The sequence below is a fragment of the Maylandia zebra genome, linkage group LG3, assembly GCF_041146795.1.
Source record: "Maylandia zebra isolate NMK-2024a linkage group LG3, Mzebra_GT3a, whole genome shotgun sequence".
In the NCBI taxonomy this organism is placed as follows: Eukaryota; Metazoa; Chordata; class Actinopteri; order Cichliformes; family Cichlidae; genus Maylandia; species Maylandia zebra.
The window spans coordinates 31,017,758-31,032,606 of NC_135169.1; the positions used below are offsets into that span (position 1 = coordinate 31,017,758).

The following is a 14,849-nucleotide window of genomic DNA, read 5'->3' on the forward strand; positions in this document are numbered from 1 at the left end:
GCCAGGTATCCCAGAATGCATTTCAATTCACAAGCAGTAATTATAGTGCTATCGAGTATAAGTAAAGTTTTAAAATACCCTGTTTGTCTCTCACCAAGTGTACTTTTTTAATCCATGGTCAGTTTGTTGCTGACGGAGTGTTTTGAGCTCTCGATGCCACAAAGCACGACTCCAGTCACACAGTTTAACACCCACACTGAGTGAACACTGGACATAATTCACTGAGGTTGTATCTGTGGGGTGATGTTTATTTCATTGATTTATTTAATGCTGATTAAATCAGTTTGACTCAGATTAAAGTTTCATAACTGCACAGTGTTACTGAAGTTTAATGTCTGACTGGAGCGCTTGTTGAACTGAAACATTCACTTGCTTTTTCTATAATGTTTATATGTGTTACATGTTTTTAACCATTAATTTTGGATTAAAACTAACATTAAAAATATTTTTATACAAGAAGAAAATAAATAATTTCGACCCTGAGAAGAAACGTCTGAACCAGCATGTTGATGCTGTTCATGGACACTGAAGACTGCAGCCTGTCCACAAATGGTTAAATGATCAGTTTTGTAATATAAACACAAACTGTCTGTTATCATGTTTGAAAGTTACTAGAATAAAAAATTAATAAATTAACATCTGATTTGTGATTTTATTTAATAGGCAGATGACTCATTTTCCCAATTAAAGGTTAGATTAACACAATAAGTAATTTGAAATAATCTGGATGAAAGATCTTACATGATACAGTCAGTGTGATGATATCACTCCACCCTGAGAAGAAATAGTCCCTCCTGCCCCGGCAGCTGTATCCTCCACTGTCAGACTCAGTAGCTCTGATGATTCTGTATTCATTGGATGTTGGAGGTGTGTTTAACTTGGCTGCTCTCCATTCATACGTCCACTGAGCTCCTTCACCTCCCTGAATCTCACATCTGACAGTGACTGTCTCACCGCTGTATATCTGAGGCCAGGATGGCTGCAGGGTCACAGTGGGCTTACTGGGAACTGTTCACAGAAAATTATCCAGTTAGACACAAATAGAAACATGAAGTCATTTTGAAGCCTGATTTTCTTTTTGCTGTTGTTCAGAGGAGAAAGATTTACTGCATCCTGGTGACACTTTGACTGTAAATGAAGTTGGATTTAAAAATCAGTGTTTACATTTATTTACCGTGTGGTACACGTGTGTGGTGGCCCACTGGTGTATCTGACTCACACAGCTTGTTCTCCACACACTCCACATTTATAAAGTGATCTACAAATCCTAACATTACAGCTAACAGCTGCATTTTCCCTTTGAAGAACCACTTACAGCTACAGAGACAGGGAGTGAAGGTGGACAGTATATCCTTGTTTTTATGGCAACAAATTTACCTTGAAAGTGGTACAACTGTGTATAATATGATTCACAAGCAGAAAGTAAGATTTACAGATGTGTGCAGTGATTTGTGTGCAACTTTTCAGGTCTCCAGTTCACACAAACTATTGTACAAATGTGTCGACACAAACCTGAGTAACTGCTGATCATTGAGGGACAAATTTTAACGTCTGGATTGTTTTTCAGATTTCTTTCTTTAAAATTCATCGTCCATAATTCAGAGATGATAATAAATATACTTAATACAATACAAGATGTCTTAACAAGAAGAAGAGCTTTTTTACCTTTTAAGAACTTTTTAACAAAAACTTTAAAGAGGAGAAAAACAGCACAGGCCTGTGCAGGCCTACTTTAAATAAAGCATCATTCTGCAGGTCTGTTTGAGTTCAGAATAAGTAAATAAAATGTAGCTGTGGTCCAATAATTGTAAAATAAGAAGAATAATCATGAAAACTATTTGTATATAATTATGTCTTCAGTCCGTTTCAATGAGCGATCATCTTCTGTTGTTTTCATGCAGCCACGGGCAGCCCTGAGTATAAAATACATCAGCTCAGGGTCGAAAACATAAAGATATTTATTGCACAATAACAGCAGATCTGATGATAATACACAGCTCACAACACGTTAAATACATGTGGACGAATCACCTGACACGCACAGATCACGTCTCGTGCCCACGTGGGGTTTTGAGTCTAATTTAACTGCCAGCTTCACACAGATCCACAAATGTGAGCTGCTTTCAAGTCCCAGTGTGAAACAAATGTGTACAAATCATTGCTTGTTGATAATATTGTGCACATTTGTAACACTTTCAACACAAATTTGTCTCCTTATGGAAAGCAGACTTTGTCATGTTGACATGAGTGTCAGAACGGCAGGTTTATCTCCAGATCCACGGCTCTGACCCACGGAGACCTCTGGCTGATGCTCAGTGTTCTGAGTTTGGCTCGTAGCTGCTAACTAGCTTTCTGCTCTGGGTCAACTTATGGCAAAGTGCAGAGATGGAGAGAGGCGAGGGAAGGTTACAGCAGCACACTTTCTTCCTCTGGAGGCGGTGAACACAGTGAACAGCTGGATACTAACATGTGGCTCACAGCTGGGCCTGTCAGACTCTCTCTGGCTGCAGTAGCTGCTGCTATAAACACACTTTTCTTTTTCTCACTCTGTAAACTTCCTCCTGCAGATGTTACTCTCACTCGCTGCTTCGCACACACCGCAGAGAGAGGCGGTCCCTGTCTTCACCACAACATTAAACCTGTGGCACGGAATACACGGAATACATTACCCATCAGGCCACCTTCTTAAAGGAAGTTTGGGACTTTTATTTTTAATTGTTTCACCCAAAGTTTGCGGGAGCCACAGCTGAGGGGCGGAAGAGCCGCAGGTTACCGACCCTGATCTGACCTGATGTTAGCTGAGCTGTTAGCTTGGTGATGACCTCGGATAACAACATGTTCAGGATTAACCTTTATTTTTGTTTGTTTGTTTGTTTTTAGGGCTCTGTGGCTTAATACATGTAGTCTTTCATGTCCACTTAAAGTCAGTTTAAGGTGAAGAAGCATTTAGAAAGAGACGCCAAAAATATTTAACACAAATATTAAACACAATTTAAAGACTAACAGCTGATAATGACCTAAAAATATGCAGTTTTTCTAGTCTTTTCTGGAGTTGATGCCACAATGTTTATTTCTACATTTGTATGAAACACATGAGAAACTTAAATAACAGAAGGTTTAAAACTCACAAGTCTCCACAACTGTGACGTCACTGCTGTCCTCTGTGTAGTAAACTGGATCTCCTCTCCCTCCTCTGCAGTGGTACAGACCTCCTTGTGAGACACTAATAACTCTGTTTGCTTCATTTCCTCTCATGAGCTGAGCTTTAGAAGAGACTGAATCACGTCTGAACCAGTCAAACTTCCAGCCAGCAGAGCCCTCCACAGAGCAGCTCAGTGTCACACTGCCCCCTGCTGGTATGACTGAACTTTGTGCTGTCAGTGTGGCTCTGGGTTTACTTGCTGTTGTAGTTACAGGAAAACATACATCATATTATCCTTTAGTTCAGGGAAAATAACAATAACAAAATAAATATTCAAACTTCAAATACCAGTTCAGTTTTGAATGAACTCCAAAGAGTAGTAGACAGATGTAAACATGAAAACATGAAATGTCAGCATGAATCATGGTCCAACTCACATGAAACTGTCAGTCTGAAGGCATCACTCCATCCTGTTAAGAGATAGTCACTGCTACCCCGACATCTGTAGTCTCCACTGTGGGACACTGAAACTCTGCTGATCCTGTATTCACTGGATGTTGGAGGGCTGTTTGTGTTGGGTGCTGTCCATTCATATTTCCACACCTTTCCTTCACCTCCCTGAATCTCACATCTGACAGTGATTGTCTCACCAGTGAATATCTGAGACCAGCTGTGCTGCAGTTTCACTGTGATCCTGTTACGAACTGAGAAAAACAAAGACATCACTGTTTCCAGCAGCAGCTTATTATCATAATTATTTGAATGATTAGTGTTAGAATTAATTTCAGTGTGCAGACTACGTGTTGGTTGCAATGATAAAAAGTCAGCGTAATGAGGTTTACTCTGTCCTTTCAGGCAAATTCTTGCATTGATGTAAACGAGGTTCTGCTGATGCAGATGTTAATAATAATTCAGTTTCCAACCTAACAGCCCCAGGTCAGTGTCTGAGTTTTACTGCAAAAAACCTTTATATTTATAATTGTAAATATTAAAGCATTTGTATTAATATTTTGTATTACTTTATTTTAAATTGGAAAAATAATGTAATGAAAGCCTTGGAATAAATATGGTCATGGTACACCCCACGCCCCCCTTTAGACTCCTCCCTTCTTGCTGCAGTTATCACTGGTATAAAATGTTGGAGAGCTGCTGTGAGCCTTCTGTGAGCTGCCTGATTTAAACATGACACCGGGCAAGTTAACAGTTCATCTGCATATTTTAATGTGACTTCTGCATCTTTAATGCAGAATTTTTTTCCTGTGTAAAACAAACAGCCGTGGATGGAGCAGCTAAAAAGTTCACTTTTCCTCAAGTCAGAGTTCATTGATCAGGTGATGAAGGACTTCTGAGCTTTTTCCCAGGAAAGGTTTTAATGGTGAAGACAGGAACAGCGCTCCTGTTTTACACACTAGAAACAGATTTTCTTTCACTCAGCTTGAGCTCACCGTCTCTGTAACAGCTCCACCTCTTTGCTACATGTGTGCAGACTGACTGCATGTTAAACTGTGTCAGCATCATCATCACTGCTGCTGTTTTTTATGAGTGTTTTTGTAGGAAAACTGGGGGCTGCATGCGTTCAGTGTTGTCATACTTTTTATCCACAGGCGTGCTTCTTAATATGTTTCTATTGCAGGTCTATTTATAGATGCAAATGTGGGTGAAACACTCGAGTTCACATGGTGACGACTGAACTCTACAGAGCTGTTTGTTAAACGAAGCATCAAAGCAAAAAAAAAGGGGAAAGATTTTTTTATAATCGTTTTATGAGAATTACTCGATGAACAGTTGCAGCCGTAGTGCTCGAGTACTTTGACATTTTGATAAGCTGTAGTTGACTGTGTGTGTGTTGGTTTCTCTGTGAGCTGATTGGAAATGTCAAAGCAAAATGACTTCTATAAAAACATGTCAACGTCAAAGCTTAAACTATATTACATTTTAAATCCTAAAGAAAGCAGATTTGGCAACCTGAAATGAATGTGCTGTTGTCACAGTCCTGGCTCTGGTGACCCACTGTTTGTGTTTTGGTTTAAGTTATATTCTTTGAATTATTGTTTTCTGGGGGTTTCTGTGTTGATATTTTCTGGTTTCCTGTTCTGTTCTGTGCCTTTCGCTGTGTTCTTGCCGTCATGTCTCTAGTGAAGGTTTTGTTCTGTATCCTTGTTTTCCTTTTTGTCTCCATGTGTCAAATGCTTGTCTTGTTTCTCTGTCTCTACGTCTTCCCTGTGTTTCATGTCTCAGTGTCTATTCTGCATCTTTATGAATGTCATGCTTCCTTTTTATTTATTTTTTTAAAAAAACATTTTTGATAGCCCATCCTGTGTGCAGTGTGTCTAGTTTTGCTTTCCTCTTGCTTCATCTCTAATTATACCCAGCTGTGCTTCCTTCCTGTTTCTCACTCCCTCATTACTGCCTGTGTATTTAAGATCAGTGTTGTCCTGTTTCTTGCTGGTTTGTGTGCCTGTTATCCCCCCTGTCCTTCTGCATTCCAGGCTCCATGTTCCATATCTCAGGTCTTTATGTGTCATGTACTGGGTTTGTCCCAGGTTTTTTGTTCCTTTGTATGATTTTTAGTTTTCCCAGTTTAGGTATTTCTTTTGTCCCTGCACTGCTTCTGTTTGTATCTCACGACTGTAAATACAGCTCTCTCCCAATAAGTCATTAGTCAGTGCCTGCTCTTCAGCCCTTTCTCTCACCTTCCACACCACTGCTGTTGCAGCCTTGAGAGTTATATAAAATTTCCTGTTCAGATCAATAACGTTAGACATCATTATCATCACTGATTACTCTGCAGGACACTTCATTTGTCATGGTTCGTTGTGTGGCAGGCAGGAGAAGGACCCAAGATGCAGACTCACAGACACGGGGATAAACTTAAAGATCACGGTTTTGATGCTGGCTTAAAGGTGAAACACAAAACAGTACTGAACTAAACTGGAAAAACTAAACATGAGATGTACCAGGAACCACGGGGAGAATAACACACAACATGAGGGAGAACGCGACGCCGAACAGAGGGAGACGCAGACAGAAATACACAGAGGGTTAACGAGGAAAGTGGGAACACACGGGGAACACAGCTGACACAGATAACCATAACGAGACAGGGCGGGGTGAACATAACACTGACGGGAGACGGGCAGAGTCAAACAGGAAGTACACAGAGGTTCAGACAGGAGGAGAGAGCACGGGGAGAACACAGACATAACAGGCTGGGGAAAACATGGAATAAAACACGAAAGGGGACAAGGGCTCATGAATACATAGAGGGGCACACAGGGGGTGAGATTCACAAAGGGAAAGCACACAGGGAACAACATAACAGGGCAACTCAGGAAACAACCTAAACAGGGAACTGAATACAAAAATACAAGAGAACTAAGAATACTGGGCCAACACGGCCCAGGACCATGAGATCATTTGTTTTCAGTAACAGGGATTTCTGAGTATTTTATTTTAAAAATAATTATTTTGCATTAAAAACCTGCGATGAGGATGAACTATCTCATAATGTGGTTTTTAAACTTTAGACTTCATTTTTTTTACTCTAAATGGGGTGCTTAAACTCACGAGTTTCTTTAACTGTGACGTCACTGCTGTCCTCTGTGTAGTAAACTGGATCTCCTCTCCCTCCTCTGCAGTGGTACAGACCTCCTTGTGAGACACTAATAACTCTGTTTGCTTCATTTCCTCTCATGAGCTGAGCTTTAGAAGAGACTGAATCACGTCTGAACCAGTCAAACTTCCAGCCAGCAGAGCCCTCCACAGAGCAGCTCAGTGTCACACTGCCCCCTGCTGGCATGACTGAACTTTGTGCTGTCAGTGTGGCTCTGGGTTTACTTGCTGTTGATGTTACAGGAAAGACAAACATCAGACTGTCAGTTGCTTCAGGAAAAACTTTGTTACAATAAATAAAGATTTTAAAGAGAAAGTAAAAAAATTCAAGAATCATTTTAGAAATATGCAATTTGTTGTTTTTTCAGTAAGTGCTTAATAGTAATGATCAAACTTTACACATTCACTCAGTCATTAAGCTTCTAGCACCAAACAGAAAACATTTACCTGCATGTGACACATTAGACTGTCTTCATGCACAACTACACTACAGATTCCCTCTGATTTATTCTTCATCTATTCAAAGACAAATGTCACAAATACAAAGTACTTTATCCATGTTTAATCCATGGTCAGTTTGTTTGTGTCCTCTCTACTTTTCCCTTTAATAATAGTCTAAAGTCACACTACACTGAATGGTGTCTGTTATTGTTCGAGCACCGTGACCATCGCTGACATGGTTCCAACATCAAGTTCATGTAGTTTTCTATGATGTAATTTTGAATAATGTAAACACCTTATTTACAGAGGAAAACTCAACAATCAGAGAGGCTGACAGACTCCAATGAAGTCTCCAATAAAATAAAACCACACAGGAGTCCTTTGAGTTTAATTCAGCTAAAGATGGAGTTTGTGTTCCTCATGAGACCAAACTTGCCAAAATGTGATCAACCTGTGGAGGGTCTTGTTTAACGCTGCCACTGCAGCTTGTCTAACATCTGATTGGTTACCATGTAGAGTAAGTCAGCACAGATCGATACTAGAAAATTGACTGCGATGAACTGGTGGTACTGTGGACGTGAGGCAGCCAGGTATCCCAGAATGCATTTCAATTCACAAGCAGTAATTATAGTGCTATCGAGTATAAGTAAAGTTTTAAAATACCCTGTTTGTCTCTCACCAAGTGTACTTTTTTAATCCATGGTCAGTTTGTTGCTGACGGAGTGTTTTGAGCTCTCGATGCCACAAAGCACGACTCCAGTCACACAGTTTAACACCCACACTGAGTGAACACTGGACATAATTCACTGGGGTTGTATCTGTGGGGTGATGTTTATTTCATTGATTTATTTAATGCTGATTAAATCAGTTTGACTCAGATTAAAGTTTCATAACTGCACAGTGTTACTGAAGTTTAATGTCTGACTGGAGCGCTTGTTGAACTGAAACATTCACTTGCTTTTTCTATAATGTTTATATGTGTTACATGTTTTTAACCATTAATTTTGGATTAAAACTAACATTAAAAATATTTTTATACAAGAAGAAAATAAATAATTTCGACCCTGAGAAGAAACGTCTGAACCAGCATGTTGATGCTGTTCATGGACACTGAAGACTGCAGCCTGTCCACAAATGGTTAAATGATCAGTTTTGTAATATAAACACAAACTGTCTGTTATCATGTTTGAAAGTTACTAGAATAAAAAATTAATAAATTAACATCTGATTTGTGATTTTATTTAATAGGCAGATGACTCATTTTCCCAATTAAAGGTTAGATTAACACAATAAGTAATTTGAAATAATCTGGATGAAAGATCTTACATGATACAGTCAGTGTGATGATATCACTCCACCCTGAGAAGAAATAGTCCCTCCTGCCCCGGCAGCTGTATCCTCCACTGTCAGACTCAGTAGCTCTGATGATTCTGTATTCATTGGATGTTGGAGGTGTGTTTAACTTGGCTGCTCTCCATTCATACGTCCACTGAGCTCCTTCACCTCCCTGAATCTCACATCTGACAGTGACTGTCTCACCGCTGTATATCTGAGGCCAGGATGGCTGCAGGGTCACAGTGGGCTTACTGGGAACTGTTCACAGAAAAATATCCAGTTAGACACAAATAGAAACATGAAGTCATTTTGAAGCCTGATTTTCTTTTTGCTGTTGTTCAGAGGAGAAAGATTTACTGCATCCTGGTGACACTTTGACTGTAAATGAAGTTGGATTTAAAAATCAGTGTTTACATTTATTTACCGTGTGGTACACGTGTGTGGTGGCCCACTGGTGTATCTGACTCACACAGCTTGTTCTCCACACACTCCACATTTATAAAGTGATCTACAAATCCTAACATTACAGCTAACAGCTGCATTTTCCCTTTGAAGAACCACTTACAGCTACAGAGACAGGGAGTGAAGGTGGACAGTATATCCTTGTTTTTATGGCAACAAATTTACCTTGAAAGTGGTACAACTGTGTATAATATGATTCACAAGCAGAAAGTAAGATTTACAGATGTGTGCAGTGATTTGTGTGCAACTTTTCAGGTCTCCAGTTCACACAAACTATTGTACAAATGTGTCGACACAAACCTGAGTAACTGCTGATCATTGAGGGACAAATTTTAACGTCTGGATTGTTTTTCAGATTTCTTTCTTTAAAATTCATCGTCCATAATTCAGAGATGATAATAAATATACTTAATACAATACAAGATGTCTTAATAATAAGAAGAGCTTTTTTACCTTTTAAGAACTTTTTAACAAAAACTTTAAAGAGGAGAAAAACAGCACAGGCCTGTGCAGGCCTACTTTAAATAAAGCATCATTCTGCAGGTCTGTTTGAGTTCAGAATAAGTAAATAAAATGTAGCTGTGGTCCAATAATTGTAAAATAAGAAGAATAATCATGAAAACTATTTGTATATAATTATGTCTTCAGTCCGTTTCAATGAGCGATCATCTTCTGTTGTTTTCATGCAGCCACGGGCAGCCCTGAGTATAAAATACATCAGCTCAGGGTCGAAAACATAAAGATATTTATTGCACAATAACAGCAGATCTGATGATAATACACAGCTCACAACACGTTAAATACATGTGGACGAATCACCTGACACGCACAGATCACGTCTCGTGCCCACGTGGGGTTTTGAGTCTAATTTAACTGCCAGCTTCACACAGATCCACAAATGTGAGCTGCTTTCAAGTCCCAGTGTGAAACAAATGTGTACAAATCATTGCTTGTTGATAATATTGTGCACATTTGTAACACTTTCAACACAAATTTGTCTCCTTATGGAAAGCAGACTTTGTCATGTTGACATGAGTGTCAGAACGGCAGGTTTATCTCCAGATCCACGGCTCTGACCCACGGAGACCTCTGGCTGATGCTCAGTGTTCTGAGTTTGGCTCGTAGCTGCTAACTAGCTTTCTGCTCTGGGTCAACTTATGGCAAAGTGCAGAGATGGAGAGAGGCGAGGGAAGGTTACAGCAGCACACTTTCTTCCTCTGGAGGCGGTGAACACAGTGAACAGCTGGATACTAACATGTGGCTCACAGCTGGGCCTGTCAGACTCTCTCTGGCTGCAGTAGCTGCTGCTATAAACACACTTTTCTTTTTCTCACTCTGGAAACTTCCTCCTGCAGATGTTACTCTCACTCGCTGCTTCGCACACACCGCAGAGAGAGGCGGTCCCTGTCTTCACCACAACATTAAACCTGTGGCACGGAATACACGGAATACATTACCCATCAGGCCACCTTCTTAAAGGAAGTTTGGGACTTTTATTTTTAATTGTTTCACCCAAAGTTTGCGGGAGCCACAGCTGAGGGGCGGAAGAGCCGCAGGTTACCGACCCTGATCTGACCTGATGTTAGCTGAGCTGTTAGCTTGGTGATGACCTCGGATAACAACATGTTCAGGATTAACCTTTATTTTTGTTTGTTTGTTTGTTTTTAGGGCTCTGTGGCTTAATACATGTAGTCTTTCATGTCCACTTAAAGTCAGTTTAAGGTGAAGAAGCATTTAGAAAGAGAGGCCAAAAATATTTAACACAAATATTAAACACAATTTAAAGACTAACAGCTGATAATGACCTAAAAATATGCAGTTTTTCTAGTCTTTTCTGGAGTTGATGCCACAATGTTTATTTCTACATTTGTATGAAACACATGAGAAACTTAAATAACAGAAAGTTTAAAACTCACAAGTCTCCACAACAGTGACGTCACTGCTGTCCTCTGTGTAGTAAACTGGATCTCCTCTCCCTCCTCTGCAGTGGTACAGACCTCCTTGTGAGACACTAATAACTCTGTTTGCTTCATTTCCTCTCATGAGCTGAGCTTTAGAAGAGACTGAATCACGTCTGAACCAGTCAAACTTCCAGCCAGCAGAGCCCTCCACAGAGCAGCTCAGTGTCACACTGCCCCCTGCTGGTATGACTGAACTTTGTGCTGTCAGTGTGGCTCTGGGTTTACTTGCTGTTGAAGAAACAAAACCATTAAAAAAAATTAAATCATCATAAAGAATACATTTCTTACAGCACTAATCACACTTTAAACATTCACAGAGTAATTTATCTACAAACACAAAAATTAATTAGTTTCCCTGCATGTGACACATTAGACTGTTTAACAAACTAAAGATTTCACTGATTTATCATCCTCTTATCAAACTGTCATCTCTGTACATTCCTCTTTACATTGCTGATATTTTAAGAGCCTCCATGGTGTCTCTCCTTTCTGTTTGTACAGTGAGAAAAACTGTTGTCCTGAGCTGCCTGCAGACAGCTGGATCATTGTTGGAGTTTTCCTGTTAAGACAGATGTAAACATGAAAACATGAAATGTCAGCATGAATCATGGTCCAACTCACATGAAACTGTCAGTCTGAAGGCATCACTCCATCCTGTTAAGAGATAGTCACTGCTACCCCGACATCTGTAGTCTCCACTGTGGGACACTGAAACTCTGCTGATCCTGTATTCACTGGATGTTGGAGGGCTGTTTGTGTTGGGTGCTGTCCATTCATATTTCCACACCTTTCCTTCACCTCCCTGAATCTCACATCTGACAGTGATTGTCTCACCAGTGAATATCTGAGACCAGCTGTGCTGCAGTTTCACTGTGATCCTGTTACGAACTGAGAAAAACAAAGACATCACTGTTTCCAGCAGCAGCTTATTATCATAATGATTCACAGCAGCCAGAACTATTCAACAAACAAATAAAAACAAATTACACTGAAAATAATCAACAGGGAACAAAATTTAAAAAAATATACTTACTTTAATATCATCATGAATTTGAGTTTTATCTCACAACAAAATTTCACCCTCACCTTGTTTCTGAATTGTAACTGCAGCACTGTCCTCTGTGTAGTAAACTGGATCTCCTCTCCCTCCTCTGCAGTGGTACAGACCTCCTTGTGAGACACTAATACCTCTGTTTGCTTCATTTCCTCTCATGAGCTGAGCTTTAGAAGAGACTGAATCACGTCTGAACCAGTCAAACTTCCAGCCAGCAGAGCCCTCCACAGAGCAGCTCAGTGTCACACTGCCCCCTGCTGGTATGATTGATCTTTGTGCTCTCAGTGTGGCTCTGGGTTTACTTGCTGTTGAAGAAACAGGAAAAAATTCATCAGATTGTCACTTGCTTCATGAAGAACTTTGTTATATAACAAATGAAGATTTTGTAGAAATAAAGAAAAATTCTATCAATATGCAATTTCCAATATTTTGAATTCAGTAAGTGCTAATTAGCTCACATATAATACATATAATGGGTTAAGAAGATGGATGGAGTTCAATAATAGATCTCAGGTTTCTCAGGTAGGTCGGTCCCTGATCTCAGTGTGATCATCACACTTGTTACAAACAGGCACCAACAGCACAAGAACAAAAAAGTGTCTGTAAAACAAATTTGATGAGAATCAACAACTGGCAGCAGCACACATGAGGACAGCACAGGTATCTCAGCTAACTGTTAGCCAGCTAGAGAGCCAGGAGCTAACGCTGGATGTATATAACATGATGAAAACTTTATCAGAGTGAATCAAGAATCAGGTGAGACTGTTTTTATGTTCTGCCACCAAACTGTACTCCTAAATGCAGAAACAGGTGAACTATTAACTGTTAGTTGATCTGAGACCAGCTGTAAAACCGGGACATCTGGGCTTCCACTGTTTACCTGAGTTTTTTTTTTTAGTTAAAGTGAGTAAAAAAAAAATCAGACAACTACAGCTCATTCAGAACTCTGCTGCTCGAGTCCTCACTAAGACCAAAAAAGTGGACCACATCAGTCCAGCTCTGAGGTCTTTACACTGGCTGCCTGTCCGTCAGAGGATAGACTTTAAAGTTCTGATGCTGGTTTATAAAGCTCTGAATGGTTTAGGACCAAAATACATCAGTGACCTCCTGACCCAGTATGAACCATCCAGATCCCTCAGGTCATCTGGATCCGGTCTTTTATCAGTTCCCAGAGTCAGAACCAGACACAGAGAAGCTGCATTCAGCTTTTATGCTCCATATATCTGGAACAAACTCCCAGAAAGCCTCAGATCAGCTGAAACACTCAGTTTATTTAAATCCAGGTTGAAGACTCACCTGTTCTCAGCTGCATTTGAATAAAGCACCAAATCCACACTTTTATGCTTAAATTTCAAAACTAACATTTTAACTACTGATTTTATCTACTGTTCTGATTTGATCTGTTTTGAATTTATATACTGTTTTGTTTGTTTGTTTGTTTGTTTGTTAATTTGTTTGTTTGTTTGATTGTTTTAATCAATTTTAAATCATGCTTTTTATTTGTTTTTGTTTCTAATGTCTCTGTAAAGCACTTTGAATCACCTTGTTGTTGAATTGTGCTATACAAATAAACTTGCCTTGCCTTGCCTTGAAAAACAGCTGATTCACAGAAAGAAATTTAGTTTAAAGGAATGAAAATTACATACAAAGTCATAATACAATATAAGACCTTAAAATATCAGCTTTAAGTAAAATGTTCTAGCATTTCTGTTGTTTAGTTATTTGAAATAAAGCGGAATGAGTATGATTTGCTTTCATAAACTGAACTTGAGGCGAACAAGCAAATCAATGAATTTAATAGAAATAATATCAAAAACTTTAGATTGTAAAAACTTTTTTTCTTTTTTGTATTAAACCCAGTCATGTGTGTGTTTTAAATCAATTGTAACAAACAGCAGTATTTGATGAGATCATAAGCCAAAATGATTTTTATAAAAATTGTAGATTTGTTGTTGTTTCTTGAGGACGTTTGAAGAACACAATATTTTTATACTGTTTATTTCTGTCATTATTGTCCTCAGGTGATGGAGCAGCAGGTCAGCATTGGCGTCTCTATACCAGCTGAAAGTTCATGACACAAAGTGGTGACAAACTGTCTACAATGAGGCTACTATCAGCTGCAGCTCTTTGTCTGACTAACAATGTAACATGCTTTGTAGACCATTGAATTCATCCTGTTCTGACCAGTATGACATTTGTCAAATGGAGATCACACAACAAACATGACTTACTTGATGCTGACAATGTGAAGGCTTCACTCCACTCTGTTGAAGAATATGAGTCATCTCTGCGTCGACTCTTACACATGTAGTCTCCACTGCTGGACTCAGAAACTCTGAATGTCACATCATTATTGTGTGTCCACTGTGTGGGTGTCCTGGGTCCTCTCCATTCATACTCCCACTCAGTGGTTTCACCTCCTTCCTCCACCTCACATGTCAGAGTGATCGTCTCACCTCTGAATATCTGAGGCCAGTTGGGTTGTTGTTTTACAACAACTTTATTGGAAACTGTTTACACATATTAACAGTTGAGATACAAATAGAAACATGAAATCAACACAGAAAACTCAACATTGTACGTTTGATAATCATGAGTGAATGTATATTTCAAACTAAATTACTGAACTCACAGGTTTTCTCAATGTTGACATCATCACTTCTATCAGTGTAGTAAACTGGGTTTCCTCTTGTTCCTCTGCAGCTGTAGATTCCTCCTTCAGATACTCTGATATCTCTGTTTTGTTGATCTCTGATTTGAACTTCAGAGGTTGTTTGGGTTCGTCTGAACCACTCATATTTCCATCCATCAGAGCTCTGCACAGAGCAGGTCAGTGTCACAC

At 39.5% G+C, this 14,849-nt stretch overlaps 1 protein-coding gene and 2 long non-coding RNA genes across 3 annotated transcripts in view; all 3 read right to left on the reverse strand.

Moving 5' to 3' along the window:
- Window positions 1–14,849, reverse strand: part of LOC143416470 (uncharacterized) — a 28,925-nt gene extending 14,076 nt beyond the window's left edge. Inside the window, exons 1-2 of the long non-coding RNA XR_013096839.1 lie at window positions 14,640–14,849; window positions 14,239–14,517 (exon numbers count right to left, since the gene is read on the reverse strand). This is a non-coding gene — a long non-coding RNA (uncharacterized LOC143416470). The remainder of the gene's footprint in view (window positions 1–14,238; window positions 14,518–14,639) is intronic.
- LOC143414081 (putative high affinity immunoglobulin gamma Fc receptor IB) lies at window positions 692–10,617 on the reverse strand. Its single transcript, XM_076877741.1, has 4 exons — window positions 10,505–10,617; window positions 10,361–10,419; window positions 8,522–8,788; window positions 692–1,008 (listed from the first exon to the last, which is right to left on the reverse strand). Exons 1-4 carry the CDS (start codon window positions 10,615–10,617, stop codon window positions 692–694), a joined length of 756 nt encoding a protein of 251 aa, XP_076733856.1.
- Window positions 3,142–6,925, reverse strand: LOC143416471 (uncharacterized). The gene is made up of 3 exons (XR_013096840.1): window positions 6,710–6,925; window positions 3,580–3,846; window positions 3,142–3,401 (listed from the first exon to the last, which is right to left on the reverse strand). It is a non-coding gene; the product is annotated as an uncharacterized LOC143416471 (long non-coding RNA).

Excerpts from the sequence above, each read along its gene's own strand:
- LOC143414081 (XM_076877741.1), bottom strand. The coding sequence starts at position 10,617 with ATGTTGTTATCCGAGGTCATCACCAAGCTAACAGCTCAGCTAACATCA. Across the intron at positions 10,420-10,504 it reads GTGGCTCCCGCAAACTTTGG|GTTTAATGTTGTGGTGAAGA; the intron begins GTGAAACAATTA and ends TCCGTGCCACAG. Across the intron at positions 1,009-8,521 it reads CATCACACTGACTGTATCAT|TTCCCAGTAAGCCCACTGTG; the intron begins GTAAGATCTTTC and ends TTCTGTGAACAG.